The sequence below is a fragment of the Phyllobates terribilis genome, unplaced genomic scaffold (assembly GCF_046119375.1).
Source record: "Phyllobates terribilis strain yellow unplaced genomic scaffold, ASM4611937v1 Scaffold_1__5_contigs__length_1240528914, whole genome shotgun sequence".
Classification (NCBI taxonomy): Eukaryota; Metazoa; Chordata; class Amphibia; order Anura; family Dendrobatidae; genus Phyllobates; species Phyllobates terribilis.
Window position 1 is genome coordinate 1116866331 of NW_027362761.1, and position 21479 is coordinate 1116887809.

At 42.1% G+C, this 21479-nt stretch overlaps 1 protein-coding gene across 1 annotated transcript; it reads right to left on the reverse strand.

The window, feature by feature from the left end:
• Positions 1-6301: 6301 nt before the first annotated feature.
• LOC141161626 (extracellular superoxide dismutase [Cu-Zn]-like) lies at positions 6302-20495 on the reverse strand. Its single transcript, XM_073646720.1, has 2 exons — positions 20383-20495; positions 6302-9857 (listed from the first exon to the last, which is right to left on the reverse strand). The coding sequence occupies exon 2, from the start codon at positions 9842-9844 to the stop codon at positions 9155-9157; it is 690 nt and encodes a 229-aa protein (XP_073502821.1). The 5' UTR covers positions 9845-9857; positions 20383-20495; the 3' UTR covers positions 6302-9154.
• Positions 20496-21479: the final 984 nt, after the last annotated feature.

Consider the following 21479-nt stretch of genomic DNA (forward strand, 5'->3'; position numbering starts at 1 on the left):
GAAAAAACGCATCAAAAACGCTACGTGTGAACATAGCCCAAGGTATGGAGGAGCATTTTTGTTTTTGGTTATTTATTTTGCTTTATATACAAGTCATTACCCTGGAAAGGATGTTCCTGAACATATTTCCCAGGAAAATCCATTTTGGTTTTGTTTTGGTATGTTTTATTGTGAGTCTGTAAAAGTGCCATAATACCTCTGACAAAGTTGTTGACAGAAGTGACCTGGGAGTCAGAAATGCTTCCAGGGGTCTTCCCCATGTCATTTGAGCACTGTTCCCATCGATTTGGGCAATTTTTAGGCCCTTTTGCAGACCGCAGGGGGGAGCCGCCTAAAAAATGCTCGAGTTTCCCATAGACTTGCATTGGGCTCGTTGCTCGGGTCGAGCACCCGAGTATTCCAATGTGCCCGACTCCAGCATCGAGCACCCGAGCATTTTAGTGCTCGCTCATCACTACCTACCAAGCCATCCATAATCTGTCTCTTCCATATATCTCCAAACTGATACCCCAATAATTTCCAACACTTAATCTCTGGTCATCCCAAGATCTCCTCCTCTCCTCCACATTTATATGTTCCTTAAACAATCGCCTCCAAAACTTCTCCTGAATATCCCCCATTCTCTGGAATTCTGTGCTCCACCACGTCCCATTTTCCACCACATTCGGAACTTTCAAACAGAACTTGAAAACCCATCTCTTCAAGAAAGCTTACAGCCTGCAAGAACCCTGCTGCCACCATTGGAGCTTCCGCAGCCCCCCAGACTACTGTCTCTTTCCCCTTTACCCTGTAGACTATAGACCCTCTCCTTTCTGTACCCGTCTCTTAGTTTCTTGACTTCTCATGTACAGCACCATGGAATTAATGGTGCTCTAAAAATAAATAATAATAATAATAATGTGTTCTGACTCCTAAGCTGTTATTGAAACCTTTCTACAGTGAGAGCGTGAATCCAATCGGTTCTTTCTTTCCTGGTTAGCTACGGTTGGGGTGGTTAATTGGACTTGGTCCCCATTGTAATCTACTCCCTGTTCTCCCATACTAGCATATTGGGCAATGTTCAACCATTTTGACATGAACTTGAGCTTGCTTATAGACTCAAGTATTTCATCTATTGCTACGTTCCAGTGTACCCCCTTCTCTCTAAGCCACATCATTTAGACTTCTGATCACGTAAATCTGGATAAACTAGAGGCAAAGGTTTAACCATTAGAGACCAGGGTTGGGTGATTTATCTTACCCCTCCATCTTCTTTTATACTACTCATGGTTTTGTTCTTCCTCCTCAACCTCCTGTGCCACCACATGCCATGCTTCCACCATTAACTTAAAACCTTTTTCTCTAATTCAACCTTTCTGTTCTTTGTCAAACTCCACCCATCTCTTCAGATCTAGGGAGCCTGTAGGAGACATCCCTGCCTTTTTAAGAACTTAATTTTATGGGACAACTGCTTATTCTACTACTCACTACACATATGGCTATCCCCATAACACTATCCAAAATGTCTTTGCTATTTGGAGTCCCGATGGGTTTCCTCTTACTAAATTTAGCTACCTTGGAATGACCCTAGTCTGAGTGTCATGTGTCATGGTTCGAACCCTTGAGCATGTGCTTTGTGGTCAGCTTCTCAGTCCACTGAGCCACAGCAGATACACCTTTTTTACGGATGTTTAGTTTCTATTATTCTTGATCAGTCTCATTAGGGTAAGGCTATGTTCACACACGTTGTGTTTTTCTTCACTCAGAAATCTGCAGCAAAACTGATCTCTGGCAAGAAATCAGCTACGTCATAAACGCAGGTTTTGGTGTGTTTTTTGGTGCATTTTTTCAGTGTTTTTTTTTTCACTGTCCTTCTGTCTCTATTTATGCATGTACATAAAGTTCTGTGAAAAAAAGGACCCCATTCTATTTTGCCATCAAAAACGCTGAAAAAATTTACCTACATTTTTTGGTGCGTTTTTTCAGAGATTTTTTCACCACCCATTACTTCCAATGGGTGAAAAAATGCTGAAAAAACACTGAAAGAAGTGACATGCTCTATTTTCCAAAAACCCAACCAAGGCACAAAATACGCAGCAAAAAAAAGATGTGTGAACAGAGAATTCTGGTTTCTCATAGACTTTGCTGCTACTGCAAAACGCAGCTGAAAATTTGCATAAAAATCTGCAGCAAAATACACTGAAAAACCCAATGTGTGTGAACATAGCCTAACATATGTTTTCATTTACTCATTTGTCTGCCCTATCACCTTTCGGGTGTGGCTTTATATACTTTCCACTTGCTGGTAATAGTCTCATTTTGATGTCCAGCCATGCTGCTGGAGTTTAAGCCAGTCAGTAAAAGGCCAGATAGGGTTTATCTCTGTTGTTTATGTTCTTTACCCTGCACCTGTCTTCTTTTTAGGAAGTAAGCGGCATATTCTCTATCAGTACGTACTTAATATTTATTTTGTATTTCGTGGTTTGCTTTACTCACTCTGGGATCTCTTTCTATTTCAGCACACTTTCCCTCCTGTAAGTAATTTGCACTCTGCTCTGCCCTCCCGTTCTTTAGGAGAAACGTGAAGTGCTCGACAGCCTTTCAAAAAGCATAGGTCCAAGCTGCCATCATCTAGTCTGTGGTTAGGGCTATCTCAGCTCACGCAGGAACCACTACGGACTGCGGGGTCAGGATCTCTAGACTGTACAGGGACCGGCAGGGTCAGTTGTAGTTTTTAGTGTGTTACCTATTTCCCCAAGTGAGTTGCTACACTATCATAACACTGAGAACCTGGATCTCTTCTATTAAATAAACTTCATGCATCTTGAAATGATCCTAGTCTGTAAAACTAATTTCATATATCTTAATATGATCCTAGTCTTTGAAACTAATTTCAAACATCCTCAAAATTATATTAGTCTCAATATATGACCCCAAAATTTGTAGTTAGGGAATGTTCTATATCATCAGTATCAATCCCAACATTACTTTCCTGGCTTTGGGTTAGAGGCAGAATAAATACAACAGAATGAAAGACCAGCAAGTTAGCTATTAATACACCAAACTCCCACCAGTCCAAGACTACTGAAAGATACTGTACTCAGTCAAGGAAAGAGCGAATTAGACTGCACCTTTATATATATATATATATATATATATATATATATATATATATATATATATACAGTACAGACCAAAAGTTTGGACACACCTTCTCATTTAAAGATTTTTCTGTATTTTCATGACTTTGAAAATTGTACATTCACACTGAAGGCATCAAAACTATGAATTAACACATGTGGAATTATATACTTAACAAAAAAGTGTGAAACCACTGAAAATATGTCTTATATTCTAGGTTCTTCAAAGTAGCCACCTTTTGCTTTGATGACTGCTTTGCACACTCTTGGCATTCTCTTGATGAACTTCAAGAGGTAGTCACCGGAAATGGTCTTCCAACAATCTTGAAGGAGTTCCCAGAGATGCTTAGCACTTGTTGGCCCTTTTGCCTTCACTCTGTGGTCCAGCTCACCCCAAACCATCTCGATTGGGTTCAGGTCTGGTGACTGTGGAGGCCAGGTCATCTAGCGTAGCACCCCATCACTCTCCTTCTTGGTCAAATAGCCCTTACATAGCCTGGAGGTGTGTTTGGGGTCATTGTCCTGTTGAAAAATAAATGATGGTCCAACTAAACGCAAACCGGATGAAATAGCATGCCGCTGCAAGATGCTGTGGTAGCCATGCTGGTTCAGTATGCCTTCAATTTTGAATAAATCCCCAACAGTGTCACCAGCAAAGCAACCCCGCACCATCACACCTCCTCCTCCATGCTTCACGGTGGGAACCAGGCATGTAGAGTCCATCCGTTCACCTTTCTGCGTCGCACAAAGACATGGTGGTTGGAACCAAAGATCTCAAATTTGGACTCATCAGACCAAAGCACAGATTTCCACTGGTCTAATGTCCATTCCTTGTGTTCTTTAGCCCAAACAAGTCTCTTCTGCTTGTTGCCTGTCCTTAGCAGTGGTTTCTTTTAAGCTATTTTGCCATGAAGGCCTGCTGCACAAAGTCTCCTCTTAACAGTTGTTGAAGAGATGTGTCTGCTGCTAGAACTCTGTGTGGCATTGACCTGGTCTCTAATCTAAGCTGCTGTTAACCTGCGATTTCTGAGGCTGGTGACTCGGATAAAGTTATCCTCAGAAGCAGAGGTGACTCTTGGTCTTCCTTTCCTGGGGCGGTCCTCATGTGAGCCAGTTTCTTTGTAGCGCTTGATGGTTTTTGCAACTGCACTTGGGGACACTTTCAAAGTTTGCCCAATTTTTCAGACTGACTGACCTTCATTTCTTAAAGTAATGATGGCCACTCGTTTTTCTTTACTTAGCTGCTTTTTTCTTGCCGTAATACAAATTCTAACAGTCTATTCAGTAGGACTATCAGCTGTGTATCCACCAGACTTCTGCACAACACAACTGATGGTCCCAACCCCATTTATAAGGCAAGAAATCCCACTTATTAAACCTGACAGGGCACACCTGTGAAATTAAAACCATTTCTGGTGACTACCTCTTGAAGCTCATCAAGAGAATGCCAAGAGTGTGCAAAGCAGTCAACAAAGCAAAAGGTGGCTACTTTGAAGAACCTAGAATATAAGACATATTTTCAGTTGTTTCACACTTTCTTGTTATGTATATAATTCCACATGTGTTAATTCATAGTTTTGATGCCTTCAGTGTAAATGTACAATTTTCAAAGTCATAAAAATACAAAAAAATCTTTAAATGAGAAGGTGTGTCCAAACTTTTGGTCTGTACTGTATATATACACATATATATGTATATATATATATATATATAAACTGTGTATATATATATATATATATATATATATATATATACATATATGTATATTGTGGTAGACTGGCTCACTTTGTTGCACACAGATGTACACAGGAACACTGTCTCTTTATATCTTCTGTGGTTTATTAGGATAACTGCATAAGCCACAGCATTGTTAGCAGCACAAACACGGCCTTCCCAGCCTAACAAGAAAACAAAACATAACGTATGGCACAGTTCTTGTTGCTACGGGTAACCACCCACTTCCGGAACAAAAAACAACCCAAGGTTTAGCTTTCCTTAACATGCACACCACTGCTTCAGAGTTTGTGCCTCCAGGCCCTCCCCACACCAAATGCTCTGAAAGGCTGAGACTTTATCCTCTGACCTCCTCCCTCTCTACAGGTGTCTAATCACCCTAGCACCAAGATGGCTGATTAACCCACTTGTGTGCTGAAACTTTTTTCCTATGCATAATTACTACAGGTATTAATCTCAGTGCTACATATCTCCCCTCCAGTACTTTGCCGGTGACCCTGCCACAATATATATTCTGTCAGTTTTACCAGTCATGTCGGTCAATGTTTCTTACTGTATTTTCTATAGCTATAGAAATATATATGTCACCTATTGTGGTTGGTTAGGAAATTGCATGACAATAGAAGATCACACATGCTAGGGACAAGATATGGGAATATCTAAACACTGAACATTCCCCTGACCGAAGGGGCTTCATACGAATCGTCGTTTGGAAATACAGGGGTCCCTATCCTGACTCACTAGACAAGTTTATGAACTGCGACTTTTCACTGCTGACTCAGGCAGTTATCAGCAACCTCATCCTCTAAGAGTCATGGACCTCCAGGGAGTTCCAGCAGGTCAAGCCTGTAGCTTGACCTGCTGGATCTTTACTCTCACTATCCAAGCGACAATATCAAGGCCTGGATTCAGCTTCAATCACTCACACAATCACACACCTAAAGATATATGAAGCACATTAAATAAGCATGTGTAGCATGAGATCCCAGAAAGTTATTTTAAAATTCCTATTCTAACCTCCCAAGACTTATTGGGATGAGTTCTTAGATGATAGAGAACATGCGGAAGACAAAGGATTACTTATCGTACTTCAGTTTATTGTGTCCCTCAAACAGGTCCCAGAAGGTGTTTTGGAAATCTCAACAGTCCCTCCAAAATGTAAAACTATTTTCTGGGATTCAGTTTATGGCGGTCAAGAAAAGCAAATGCACAAATTGTGATTTCCAACATTTTTTTTAAAAAAAGGAGTGATCATTTTAATGTATAATCTTCATGAATATAGGCGTTCTGTGTATAAATTTTAGCAGTTCTTACATGATAGCAAATAGCTTAATACATAGCTGCATAAAAAGTTAAAATGCTCCCTTAACCCATTCCTTATTCTAACACAGGCACAAAATGACTTTTCAAAGATTTATCTAAAGAGCACACGATTCCTGCAACTCCCATAGACATTAGTTAGTATTTATTTCAATGTGCAGTATGATAAGCTTGATATGTCTTTGTACAACTCATTAAGAATATATCAATCATACAAAATATACTACAACAAAATTATATCTTATATACGGCTTAGATCAGATATACACAATTTTTTTTAGCTTGGCGAGCTCAAATCAAATATGATTGTGTTGAGCTACATTATGTACTGATGGTAAACCTACATCTTTATTATTCATTTACAACACGGAACACATATCTATTCTAGAACTATTTTAACTTTTATTTGAGGAATTACATAGATTTGTCTGCACACAAAACACACAGTCTATGTTCTCTGCTCTTATATTATTTTATTTTTATTATAGAAAAGTGATTTTTGTTAATCTCAGGCTGTTTTTCCTTCACCTACTGTTGGTTTTCTAACCACGTCTGCTAGGAGTTTCTTCCAAGCATTTACTTCTCCTTCAGTAAAGTTAAAGTCTTCAACAGTGAAATTGTAACAGCAAGTAGAAAAATTCATGGAAATATGGAAATTAATGGATGGATAGACATGTTAATGATATGCAAAGGATTAAAAAATGGATATCAAATTATCAAAACATCTCAATTTATTCAGTATCGAGTATGAGCGCCAAGCACAGATGCACGTGTACTTATATGCCCTAGTATACTGTCAATGAGGTTATTAATGGTTGTCCGAGCAGTGTTTTGCCACTTTTAGTGCACTTGGCCAAGCTAATAATCAAAATCCGCTGCTGGCAGATCCCTTTGTAATTATCGACCAATGACATCCCAATCCCGATGACATCTCGATGCTCGATGGCAAACAAGTCAGGGGACGATGTCCCAAAATGGTTTCTGAGACACTTTGAAGAAATGGCCGTACTTTTGGTTTCATGACCAAATCAATGTAAAGTCAAGCAGTTAATGTACCTGGAAAGAAAACTAGCGGACTCTCGCTACCATACATTATGCCACCCCACACCATAATTCCGGAAAAAGGACCAGTGTGACATTCCCTCGTGAAGGCATCTTCATGGCATTGCCAGCGTGGTCTCCAGACCAATCTATGGCTATCATTGTATCGAAGATAAAAGCAGGACTCATACCTGAAGGGGATAGATCTCTATTCCACTCTCCATTGCTGTCTTTCTCTGCCCATGACAGCCTTTGAGAGTGGTGGTGTGAAGTCAATGGAACACCTTCACAAGGAAATGTCACACTGGTCCTACTCTCAAGATTATGGTGAAGGGTAGCATAATGTACAGTAGCCAAACCCCATTAGTCTTCATTTCAGGTACACTAACAGCTTGGCTTTACATTGATCTAGTCAAGGAACCAGTGGTATGGTAATTTCTCCTAAGTGTCCAAGTAGCCATTTTTTAACGCAATGTCAGGTTGCTTGTTGCTCGTGTTATATCCTGCGTGGCCTAAACATGCTACTATGGCCTGCAGCATCTCCAGACTTGTCTCGCAATGAGCACATCTTGGATGCTATTGGTGAGCAATTACAAAGGGAGCTGCCAGCAGAGGATCTTGATGATTGGCCCAAGTGCGTTCAGCGTGACAAAACATTCCTTAAACAGACATTACTAACCTCCTTGATAGAAGGTCAAGATGTGTAAATGTGTGTATTTCTGCGTGTAGTGCTCATACTCTATACTGAATAAATGGAGATATTACACGACTCATTAAAGGGTTGATTGTGACTTGTAGGATTGCTGCTTCCAATAGGTGGCGCTATAGAGTTGAAGTCCTCTTTTTTTTTGAAGAGGCAATTTGCATATTAAATTTCCTAGTGGAGCATTGCACGACGAATAAGCCTCCTTACCTTGACATGCCAGAGCTGGTGTGTCACTCTCCACAAGGAGAAACGTTACCCCTTAGACCTCAGTCCTGAGAGCCTCTCACCTAGCCAAATCAGTTCTCATACTTTGCACTGACGAGGGCCAACAGCCCGAAACACTGTGTCTGCAAATTGAGATTCTGATTTGGCTATTAATCTTAGTCATATTGCACGACTTGTTAAAGGGTTGATTGTGACTAGGATGATTGCTGCTTTAAATAGGTGGCGCTATAGAGTACAAGTCCTCTTTTTCTCTGAAGAGGCAATTTGCATGGAGATGTTTTGAAATTTCTTCTTTCTTATTTTGCACATCAGTAACATGTCTATTCGTCCTGTAATTTCCATAATTCCACAACATTTCCTTCTTGGTGTCATCATTTCAATGTTGAGAAGTGTATATTTTCTGACATTGTTTCTGATTTATGCCACTTGCCATATTTGAACGATATATTATAATTTTTTTGAGCATATCTATTTTTTTTTTAATGGATTTCTTTTGGAATTTATCAATAAATTGACAACTGGTTAACATTCCCCATGTCAAAGAGCGAGGTGCATGTCTATACTGTCTGACATTTCCCAGTCTGGAGTACTGACACGCCCTCCCGCTTAAAATTGATGAGTTTTCTGCCCAAGAACTTTCACCATTTTTGTAGCCCATCTTTGAACCAGTTCTGATTTACCTGTGCCTTTTTTAGAGAGGTCTCCAGACCTGGACCCAGTATTTCCGATGTGATCTCACTAGAGCTCTTCATAGTTGGTTCTCAATTTCCCTTTTTCTACTTGCTATAACGTTATCTACGCTGCCAAGTATTTCACTTGGTCTAACTATTATCTGGCCACACTGTGATTTTTGGAGAGAAGACAAAAAGTCTTTACTGTATTCCTTCTTTAAATCGTGTTCTACAAAATACTAGAATCTATGCAACATATTACACAAGGCGATTGTCCTCAGCTCTCAAAATATAGTTATAATTTGGACACCTGCCACATTTTCATTAAAATCGGAAGTTCAGGAGTCTTCAGTCGAAGAGGTGAATTTATTCCAGCTGTTCTTACTGCTGGAACCGATCACACAACAAGCAAGACGTGTGCCAGCATTCCCATTTTCTAGACTGGCCTGATTATCGCCTTTACCTAGGTCATCAGCCAACTTATGAACAACAATCGATTTGCCAAAAACAGAGTAAGGACCAAACAGTGTGGCGTGAAGATGAGTTAGTCGTTGTTGGATCTTTCCATCTTGCACTATAAAATTCCCAAAGTCTCCTGGATGCTGAGGATGATTTACAGAAAAAGGGTTGTAATGACCACCAGTAGAGTCACAGCCATTGCTGAGATCTCCAAAATTGTGGATATGAACTGCTCTAGCAGATTCCCTGTGATTCAGAGGAAATCCTTCTACGTTGAAGTGGGCTTCCAGCTTTCCATTGGGATAAGGTTGCCTGAGCAAAACTTGCCCTGTGATTCTGGCTTCACTCTCATTCAGTTTTGGATTTGGCTGCAGATTACATATCCCATACGTATTGTTATCTGGATTGTTCTTGATGGGAATTCCAATGAGGATCGTGTTCCATATGTCATCCACCTTTTGGGACATGACGGTCAGAATTTGAGCTTCATCGCTGGGCAGTGTCCCAGTTTCTACACTGTAGAAAGCGTATAGGTATAAGATGAAGGCTGAGTAAAACATGGAGGTCATGATGATACGATTCCTAAAGAAAAACAAAGACAAGCATTATTCAACCCACTACTAAGTAATATATGCAAGTTTAATAACCACATAATAGTCCTATAGCCCCATGTCCAAAGGCTTGATCAACGTTAATAGCGGCCTCTCTATATAGTGAGGTGGGGGATCCTCCGAAGGAAACAGGGAACTTATACACAAATGTATGTCCAATAACTCCAGGATACGGTGGCCCTCAGAAGGTGGAGGCCCTACCACAGTTCTCTGTCCTCTCTAAAAATATGTCCTGATAGTAGGTAACATACAGTACTGACCAAAAGTTTGGACACACCTTCTCATTTAAAGATTTTTCTGTATTTTTATGACTATGAAAATTGTACATTCACACTGAAGGCATCAAAACTATGAATTAACACATGTGGAATTATATACTTAACAAAAAAGTGTGAAACAACTGAAAATATGTCTTATATTCTAGGTTCTTCAAAGTAGCCAGCTTTTGCTTTGATGACTGCTTTGCACACTCTTGGCATTCTCTTGATGAGCTTCAAGAGGTAGTCACCGGAAATAGTTTTCACTTCACAGGTATGCACTGTCAGGTTTAATAAGTGGGATTTCTTGCCTTAGAAATGGGGTTGGGACCATTAGTTGTGTTGGGCAGAAGTCAGGTGGATACACAGCTGATAGTCCTACTGAATAGACTGTTAGAATTTGTATTATGGCAAGAAAAAAGCAGCTAAGTAAAGAAAAACGAGTGGCCATCATTACTTTAAGAAATGAAGGTCAGTCAGTCAAAAAAATTGGGCAAACTTCGAAAGTGTCCCCAAGTGCAGTTGCAAAAACCATCAAGTGCTACAAAGAAACTGTCTCACATGAGGACCACCCCAGGAAAGGAAGACCAAGAGTCACCTCTGCTTCTGAGGATAAGTTTATCCGAGTCACCAGCCTCAGAAATCGCAGGTTAACAGCAGCTCAGATTAGAGACCAGGTCAATGCCACACAGAGTTCTAGCAGCAGACACATCTCTACAACAACTGTTAAGAGGAGACTTTGTGCAGCAGGCCTTCATGGTAAAATAGCTGCTAGGAAACCACTGCTAAGGACAGGCAACAAGCAGAAGAGACTTGTTTGGGCTAAAGAACACAAGGAATGGACATTAGACCAGTGGAAATCTGTGCTATGGTCTGATGAGTCCAAATTTGAGATCTTTGGTTCCAACCACCGTGTCTTTGTGCGACGCAGAAAAGGTGAACGGATGGACTCTACATGCCTGGTTCCCACCGTGAAGCATGGAGGAGGAGGTGTGATGGTGTGGGGGTGCTTTGCTGGTGACACTGTTGGGGATTTATTCAAAATTGAAGGCATACTGAACCAGCATAGCTACCACAGCATCTTGCAGCGGCATGCTATTCCATCCGGTTTGCGTTTAGTTGGACCATCATTTATTTTTCAACAGGACAATGACCCCAAACACACCTCCAGGCTGTGTTAGGGCTATTTGACCAAGAAGGAGAGTGATGGGGTGCTACGCCAGATGACCTGGCCTCCACAGTCACCAGACCTGAACCCAATCGAGATGGTTTGGGGTGAGCTGGACCGCAGAGTGAAGACAAAAGGGCCAACAAGTGCTAAGCATCTCTGGGAACTCCTTCAAGATTGTTGGAAGACCATTTCCGGTGACTACCTCTTGAAGCTCATCAAGAGAATGCCAAGAGTGTGCAAAGCAGCCATCAAAGCAAAAGGTGGCTACTTTGAAGAACCTAGAATATTAGACATATTTTCAGTTGTTTCACACTTTTTTGTTAAGTATATAATTCCACATGTGTTAATTCATAGTTTTGATGCCTTCAGTGTGAATGTACAATTTTCATAGCATGAAAATACAGAAAAATCTTTAAATGAGGTGTGTCCAAACTTTTGGTCTGTACTGTAGGTGTACCAGTTTTTCATAAACTATTGTCCTTGATCAAGTGCTAGATCAGGTTACATTTACAGGTGTATTACATGAAGAAAACAAAGAAAAGGCCATTGATAAAAATGAGGTACAAAGTTATTTCACTCCAAACGTTTTCAGCATATCTATACGACAGATTTTACCCGTATGTATCTACAGAATAGGGTTCTGTAATCCTCTTTTCTGACTTATGCCCCAGCCACAGTTGTGGGAAAGATGGCGGGATGGCATGTGCCAAGTGTCGGACAACTCCAGGGCTCCACTTTTCAGCTGCATGCAAATGTGACATTATCCTCAATCACAAATTATATAACAATGAACTGGGTAGATTGTTAAATGAATACGATGTCGCCTTTGTCGGTACATAATGATTCAAGTATATTGTGCCAAGTACTGCTCATATAATAGGGTGGTGGCCCATCAGAGGATTCTCCAGTTCTCCTGTGGGCCAGTCCGAGTCTGCATGATGTGCCAGGTCCCTCCTTTCACTGGTATGCATAGGCGGATTATAATGAGGGCAATCCGGGCGACCGCCCGGGGCCCCGAGCCTGCAGAGGGACCGCGGCTGCGGGCACCGCGGCTGCGGGCGGGGTGTGTAATGCCGGATTGCCCTCATTATATGTGCGGGCCGCCGCGGCACATACCGGTAGCAGTGGCGGGAGGGGGGGCCCCGTACCGCTCCCCCAGCAGCAGCCACCGCTACTTCTTCATCGGCCGGGCCAGCACTGCAGCAGTTAACTTCCCTGTGCTGGCCCGGCCACGTCACTGCTAGGAGACACGGCCCTGTGCGCGGCTGTGTCTCCTAGCTGTGACGTCACGCAGTGCGCACCCGGCCTGCAGTGCTACTTACCACGGGAGAGGAGCAGGAGCCAGGAGGACTGGAGCCGAGCCGGGGGATGGTGAGTGAGTGTGTGTGTGTGTGTGTGGGCAGATGTCATTGTGTGATGTCTGTTTGTGTGATGTCTGTTTGTGTGATGTCTGTTTGTGTGTGTGTGTGTGGGCAGATGTCATTGTGTGATGTGTATGTGTGTGTGTGTGTAGGCAGATGTCATTGTGTGATGTGTATATGTGTGTGTGTGTAGGCAGATGTCATTGTGTGATGTGTATATGTGTGTGTGTGTAGGCAGATGTCATTGTGTGATGTGTATATGTGTGTGTGTGTAGGCAGATGTCATTGTGTGATGTGTATATGTGTGTGTGTGTAGGCAGATGTCATTGTGTGATGTCTGTTTGTGTGTGTGTGTGTGTGTATGTGTGTAGGCAGATGTCATTGTGTGATGTCTGTTTGTGTGTGGGGGGGGTAGATGTCATTGTGTGATGTCTGTTTGTGTGTGTGGGGGGGCAGATGTCATTGTGTGATGTGTGTGGGCAGATGTCATTGTGTGATGTCTGTTTGTGTGATGTCTGTGTGTGTGTGTGTGGGCAGATGTCATTGTGTGATGTCTGTTTGTGTGTGTGAGGGGGCAGATGTCATTGTGTGATGTGTGTGGGCAGATGTCATTGTGTGATGTCTGTTTGTGTGTGGGGGGGGCAGATGTCATTGTGTGATGTCTGTTTGTGTGATGTCTGTGTGTGTGTGTGTGGGCAGATGTCATTGTGTGATGTCTGTTTGCGTGTGTGTGTGTGTGTGTGTAGGCAGATGTCATTGTGTGATGTCTGTTTGTGTGTGTGTGTGTAGGCAGATGTCATTGTGTGATGTCTGTTTGTGTGTGTGTGTGTAGGCAGATGTCATTGTGTGATGTCTGTTTGTGTGTGTGTGTGTGTGTGGGGGGGAGCAGATGTCATTGTGTGATGTGTGTGTGTGTGTGTGTGTGTGGGGGGGGGGCAGATGTCATTGTGTGATGTCTGTTTGTGTGTGTGTGTGTGTGTGGGGGGCAGATGTCATTGTGTGATGTCTGTGTGTGTGTGTGTGTGTGTGTGTGTGGGGGCAGATGTCATTGTGTGATGTCTGTTTGTATGCGTGTGTGTGTGTGTGTGGGCAGATGTCATTGTGTGATGTCTGTTTGTGTGTGTGTGTGTGGGCAGATGTCATTGTGTGATGTCTGTTTGTGTGTGTGTGTGTGGGCAGATGTCATTGTGTGATGTCTGTTTGTGTGTGTGTGTGTAGGCAGATGTCATTGTGTGATGTCTGTTTGTGTGTGTGTGTGTAGGCAGATGTTATTGTGTGATGTCTGTTTGTGTGTGTATGTGTGTGTGTGTGTAGGCAGATGTCATTGTGTGATGTCTGTTTGTGTGTGTGTGGGCAGATGTCATTGTGTGATGTCTGTTTGTATGTGTGTGTGTGTGGGCAGATATCATTGTGTCATGTCTGTTTGTATGTGTGTGTGTGTGTGGGCAGATATCATTGTGTCATGTCTGTTTATATGTATTTTTGTGTTTCAAATGTGTTTATGCGTGTATGTATATGTCTGTATATGTTTGTGTGTGTGCATGACTGCGTGCGGCCTCCTGCTGAGTATAGTTGGCGCCGTGCGGCCTCCTGCTGTATCTGGGGGGGGGCCGTGCGGCCCCCCGCTGTGTACAGATGGCTACGTGCGGCCCCCCGCTGTGTATAGATGGCTACGTGTGGCCCCCCCGCTGTGTATAGATGGCTACGTGCGGCCCCCCGCTATGTATAGATGGCGCCGTGCGCCCCCCCGCCGTGTATTGATGGTGCCGTGAGGCCCCCTGCTGTGTAGAGATGGCGCCGTGAGGCTCCCCGCTGTGTATAGATGGCTACGTGCAGCCTCCCACTGAGTATAGATGGCGCTGTGCGGCCTCCTGCTGTCTCTGGGGGGGGCGCCGTGCGGCCTCCCGCTGTGTATAGATGGCTACGTGCGGCCTCCCGCTGAGTATAGATTGCGCTGTGCGGCCTCCTGCTGTCTCTGGGGGGGTGCCGTGCGGCCTCCCGCTGTGTATAGATGGCTATGTGCGGCCTCCCGCTGAATATAGATGGCGCTGTGCGGCCTCCTGCTGTCTCTGGGGGGGGCGCCGTGCGGCCTCCCACTGTGTATAGATGGCTATGTGTGGCCTCCCGCTGAGTATAGATTGCGCTGTGCGGCCTCCTGCTGTCTCTGGGGGGGGTGCCGTGCGGCCTCCCGCTGTGTATAGATGGCTATGTGCGGCCTCCCGCTGAGTATAGATGGCGCTGTGCGGCCTCCTGCTGCCTCTGGGGGGGCGCCGTGCGGCCTCCTGCTGTGTATAGATGGCTACGTGCGGTCTCCCGCTGAGTATAGATGGCGCTGTGCGGCCTCCTGCTGTCTCTGGGGGGAGCACCGTGCAGCATCTATACTCAGCAGGAGGCCGCACGTAGCCATCTATACACGTATACTCAGCAGGAGGCCGCACGTAGCCATCTATACACAGCGGGAGGCCGCATGGCGCCATCTATACACAGCGGGAGGCCGCACGGCGCCATCTATACACAGCGGGAGGCCGCACGGCACCATCTATACACAGCGGGAGGCCGCACGGCGCCATCTATACACAGCGGGAGTCTCAGTGCTTTGCAAGAACAGTCAATAAATTCAGCTTGACTCATTCTGAGCACCATAAAGTCTGGTTCGCTTCTAACCTGCTGTCTTCATTTTCAGCTTGCTGAATTCTAACTCATTTACTGTCATTCGAGACGATGCCTTTGCTGGTCTCTTTCACCTTGAATACCTGTAAGTGCTCCACTTAATGTCATATTTTTGATTCTGTTCTTCTTCATCTTTTGGCATGTGAAATTGTATGAGCAAGTATTCATATGAATTTATGACCTACTTAAACCTTGGAGGACCTTAAATTTTATTCAATCAAATTTTTTTCCAGTTTAAAACTATGGGACATATATGTGCCTTGGTCCTCAAGGGGTTTTTAAAGGGGCTGCAAACATAAATATGAAAAAAATAATTCAATTAGTGCTTTTTGTGTTCATTTAATTTTTATTTGAAGTCCATTTTTTTATATACCTTGAAATTAAGCCCTACCCCATGGAATGAAGCCCTACCTACATGACATATGAGAGCTACATGGATCCCGCTTGTGAGGTGCCTGTCCGTCACTACTATTCAGTTTTAGGGTCCACTCACTAAGCCATATATTCTCTCATGCAAGAGAATAGGGCCAATTATGCTAATGACACTCGGCTCAAACTCAGAGCTTCAACTGAGTGTGATCCGATTCTCTCGCAGCACAGATATGGAGAAGATGGAGAACTTACTTTCTCCATCTTCTCCATAGTCTCTGTGAGTGTTCATCGGACTGCACTTGGATGACATCCGAGTGCAGTCTAATGTTTTACGTGCACCCATAGACTTGTATGGGTGCACATGGTCCGAATATCGAATGAGATTATTTTCTCATGCCAATAATCGCACTGTCCCATAGTATAACATAGGGCCGAGTCCTATCCGATAAAACATCACATAGCATTCGGCCGTGTTATACGACAGTGTGAGCGAGCCCTTAGAGTCAAGGAATATTTACATGCAGATGATGATATTACTCTCCAAGTGTATATTTTTTTAAGCGAGTTCATAGTAAATGCTTTGCCTTTTTGACATGTGATCAACTAAAGAACAAGAAAGATTTAGGACCTCCCCTGTAGAGAAACGGAAAATAGTTTGGAGGACTTGCATGTCCTTTTTTATTTATTATGAGAAAATCATAAAAGATCCCGTTTTTTCACCATGCTGTGACTTTCTGCTGAGGGAGAGGGAGAGAGCTGCCCTATTCAGAGTCTGTAATAAGACCTGCTGACAAAAGTGTTGAAGATACAGTCTAATGTGAATTAACAATGAAAAAAAGTTAATTTCACAAATGGCTTGTATTTTTTTTAATACAAACTTTTTTGTGTTTACAGCTCCTTTAAAGGGAATCTGTCATCAGGTTTTTGCCACCTAATCTGAGAGCAGCATAATGTAGGGTTAGAGGCACTGATTCCAGTAATGTGTCACTTACTGGGCTGCTTAGTGTTGTTTTGATAAAATCATTGATTTGTCAGAAGGTAATTATTACTAGATGACTAGTAAGTTCTGTAGGACCCCACCCCCATCACTGATCAGTAGATTTCTGTGTACACTGAGCATGGGCAGAAAGCTGCCAATCAGTGGTGTGGGCGGGGCTATACAGAGCGCAGCATTCAGAGAGCTGCTAGATCTGCAGCAGATAAAATGGTGATTTTCTCAAAATGACAACAAGCAGCTGAAAAAGTGACACATCGCTGGAATCAGGGTATCTGCCCCTATATTGTGCTGCTCTCAGATGAGGCAGCACAATTAATATTGTGGCAAATTAATTTCCCGTGAACTATCACATGATCTATCACAGGGGATCATGTGACATGTCACGTGATAAATCAGGTGTGTGGGGGGGGGGGGCCCGCGCCTTCTAAACTGCCCAGGGCCCTTGCTACTCTTAATCCACCCCTGTTGGTATGGAATTTCCAAATAAACCTGAGAAATTGCAAGTTGGAGCGAGAGATCGGTGCCCTGTTCTAGAGATATGTGCAGGTCCAAGAAGTGGGATCCACATCAATTAGACATTTATGGCACATCCTGGAGATACGCCATAAATATCTGTCATGAGACAACCTCTTTAAATCACAAAAACAATAGATTAGATTCAATTGGAAAACAAAGCCACATTTAAATTTCAGACCCTATAAGAATCAATAAGGAATTTGCCATAAGCCATTAGCCATAAGCATAACAAATCGCTATAAATGATCCAGTCATAACATATGTATATTATACATATTTATGTAGATATGTATATTATATATATGTATATTATGTATATCGCGCACAGGCTGGAGATTTACAATCACAAGATCTCAACCATAAAAAAGTTGCACAGTTCTGTAAAGCTGTGGTCAAGAAAAATGTACAGAATATAAAATAAATAGATAAAGATCAATAATACAGCACTGCTTTTGATGGAAACACCAATCTTTCCTATTCAATAAAAAAAAGGTTTGTTTTGTGGTTAATACTGTGCATGTCAATTGCACTGAAGTCCTTTTTTTCAAGATTTAATTGGAAGTAAGGTCATCTAGTCTTAAGATTGTTATATCCAATGGGGAATGTATGTCTATTTTGATTGGATATCTATGTATTTATAAACCCATTTACCCAAATATTCTTCTGGTCCGGGTTCTCCGGTCTCCTCCCACACTCCAAAGACATCGGGAATGTAGATTGTGAGCCCCGATGGGGACAGTGATGATAATGTCTGTAAAGTGCTGTGAAATTAATGGCGCTATATAAGTGAGTAAAATAAATAAATAGTGAAGACTGAGGGAAACATTTACTAAGCCAAATGCATCAGAATATATCACCATAAGTGCTGGTATACTTGCACTTCTCTCTTTTAGTCACTCTTTCTGACTCATGTGGCAAGGGAGCGTGGACTAAGAAAAGGAGTGTGGTTTGTAAGGAAACAAGGGGCTTGATCTGAAATGTGACACCATGCACCAAAGTTTTGGTGCAAACTAGGCCAATCAATCAATAGGTGGTGTAAACAGGCTAAAGCGTCCTAAGACGCACAAAATATGTCAACCAGCAAGGGGTAACCGCAAGGAGAAATGTTACCCCTTGGATACCGTGCATTTTTACACTGTGTCATCTACAGTGCATTGAAAAAGTATTTATACCCGATCAACTTTTCCAAATTACACCCACAAACTTAAATGTATTTTAATGGAATTTTATGTAATATACCAACAGAAAATAGCAAGTATTTGTGAAGTGTAATGGAAATGATACATTGTTTTCTAATTATTTAAAAAATATAAATCTGAAAATTGTGACGTGCATTTGTATTCACTCCCCCACCCCCGATTCAATACTTTTGTAGGACCACCTTTCTCTGCAATTACTGCTCTATCTTTTGGGGTCTATCTCTATCAGCTTTACACATTTACAGGTGACATTTTTGCCCATTCTTGGTTGCAAACTAGCTCTAACTCGGTGAGATTGGATGGAGGCATCTGTGAACAAAAATTTGCAAGTCTTTCCACAGATTCACAATAGGATTTAGGTCTGGACTGTGATATTCTGTCATCTTTCCCTGTACTATATACATGATTCGTATACTGTGATCAGGAAGGCAGAGATGGTAATAAACCATTTCTGCCTTCTCTATGGGGAGTCTGGCTGTGTCTGACAGTCTGCTCCGCGCTCCTGCTGTTATATGATCACATGCATCTTCTTACTTCGCAATGACGTTTTAGAATATCACTGAAGGGTAACATGCAGAACACACAGACATTTTAAGTCAATGGTTGATCAAGATGTAGTTAAATGACCTTGCAATATTTTCACAACCTAAAACAGAACATTTTTAAGAGACGTTGTGGTCACCTATTTTGTTAGAGTCTGTTATAGATGATATCCTGTAAAAGTTAGCAAAAAAGATCATTGTGATGAGCAAAGCAATATATTTTAAGTTTAAGGCTAAGGTTAAATTAATTATTACCAATTTCGATAAAAATTAACCAAATGGTCATTCCATTGTACCCTACAAGAATTGCACAAGTTCTTCACTTCACCAGTGTAATATATGTATAGTCTCGGGTGACATTAGGATCAGGTGCTAAAGTTGCAGATGAAAGAGTTTACAAAAAGTCAGTGTGATATCAACATTTCTGAAAGGTTTATGTGATACTTTTGGTATAAACTAGGACAGCTTTGAAGATTTAATCATACAATGTCACAAGAATTAAGTTTTCATGGAATGTCTACAAATTTTAAAGATCTAAACTTCATGTTTTCTTTTTTAGGATGAGCTGCACAGAACGGTGTACAAAATGTCTGAACTACTACCCAATATGGCACACCAACATTTTATAGATTTTTATAAGTCCTTCTTTGCCTGCACCACCTCTAATCAGCCCTTGAGAATATATCCTGCGTGTTTAAATTTTCTTTAGCGTCAATTATTATTTATAATTCTTTTCTATAGTGTGCCATATATTCCTTAACACTTTACAGACATTATCATCGCTGCCCCCATCGGGGCTCACAATCTACATTCCCTATCAGTATGTCTTTGGAGTGTGGGAAGAACCAGAAAACCTGGAGGAAACCCGCACAAACACAGGGAGAACATACAAACTCCTTGCAGATGTTGTCCTTGGTGGGATTTGAACCCAGGACCCCAGCGCTGCAAAACAAAGATACAACTCAGAGTCATAACTAGCTAAAGCCAAAAATAATTCACTCGCATGCATTGGTAAATTTTTGCATGGATTTTTTGATGATTTCAACTGTGAATTTGCTGCAAACCCACAGCAAATCTTAAACAGAAATTTGAAGCAGTACAGGGGTACAGGATTTCTGCTGTGAATATGGGTCATATTTTAAATCTTACATTCCTTAAAATTGCAAAAAGAAATTATGCAACAAAAAAAAGTGAAGAATCTGGTAAACTACTTTAAAACCCTTGAGTACAAACAACATTAAACAGTGTAAGCATTGTATACAATAAACCCACATAAAACACACATTACAATCAGAAAATAAATGTGCACCTGCTGCAAGTTTATGTTTCTAAAAAGAATAAAAACTAATTACATTGGGCTGAATTGCTGTTTATGAAGTTCTCTCTCCAATGTGCATGAAATAACATTTACCTGGATAGTTGATAGCAGCCGCAGTGTATTCTAGAGACTTGCAGAGATGAAAGGAAAGAATCTGACTGAGCTCCAAGTATATGAGGTCTGGGATGTCCAGTGGTTTTGTAACACTGTACAAGGGGGGTGGCCGCACCGCCTCATTATAATACACATTCCAGGGCTCCGGGTTACTGCCTCACTTATCGCTTAGCTGGGTCTATCATGCAGCCACTTGTAAAAGTCCTTATTTCCACTGATATATAGTGCTGGCCAAAAGTATTGGCACCCTTGCAATTCTGTCAGATAATACTCAGTTTCTTCCTGAAAATGATTGCAATCACAAATTCTTTGGTATTATTATCTTCATTTAATTTGCTTGCAAGGAAAAAACACAAAAGAGAATGAAGCAAAAATCAAATCATTGATCATTTCACAAAAAACTCCAAAAAAGGGCCGGACAAAAGTATTGGCACCCTCAGCCTAATACTTGGTTGCACAACTTTTAGCCAAAATAACTGCGAACAACCGCTTCCGGTAACCATCAATGAGTTTCTTACAATGCTCTGCTGGAATTGTAGACCATTCTTCTTTGGCAAACTGCTCCAGGTCCCTGATATTTGAAGGGTGCCTTCTCCAAACTGCCATTTTGAGATCTCTCCACAGGTGTTCTATGGGATTCAGGTGTGGACTCATTGCTGGCCACCTTAGAAGTCTCCAGTGCTTTCTCTAAAACCATTTTATAGTGCTTTTGGAAGTGTGTTTTGGGTCATTGTCCTGCTGGAAGACCCATGACCTCTGAGGGAGACCCAGCTTTCTCACACTGGGCCCTACATTATGCTGCAAAATTTGTTGGTAGTCTTCAGACTTCATAATGCCATGCAAACGGTCAAGCAGTCCAGTGCCAGAGGCAGCAAAGCAACCCCAAAACATCAGGGAACCTCCGCCATGTTTGACTGTAGGGACCGTGTTCTTTTCTTTGAATGCCTCTTTTTTTTTCCTGTACACCCTATGTTGATGCTTTTTCCCAAAAAGCTCTACTTTTGTCTCATCTGACCAGAGAACATTCTTCCAAAACGTTTTAGGCTTTCTCAGGTAAGTTTTGGCAAACTCCAGCC

What these genes read in the sequence shown, in the direction of transcription:
- LOC141161626 (XM_073646720.1), bottom strand. Translation starts at nt 9,844, where the DNA reads ATGACCTCCATGTTTTACTCAGCCTTCATCTTATACCTATACGCTTTC.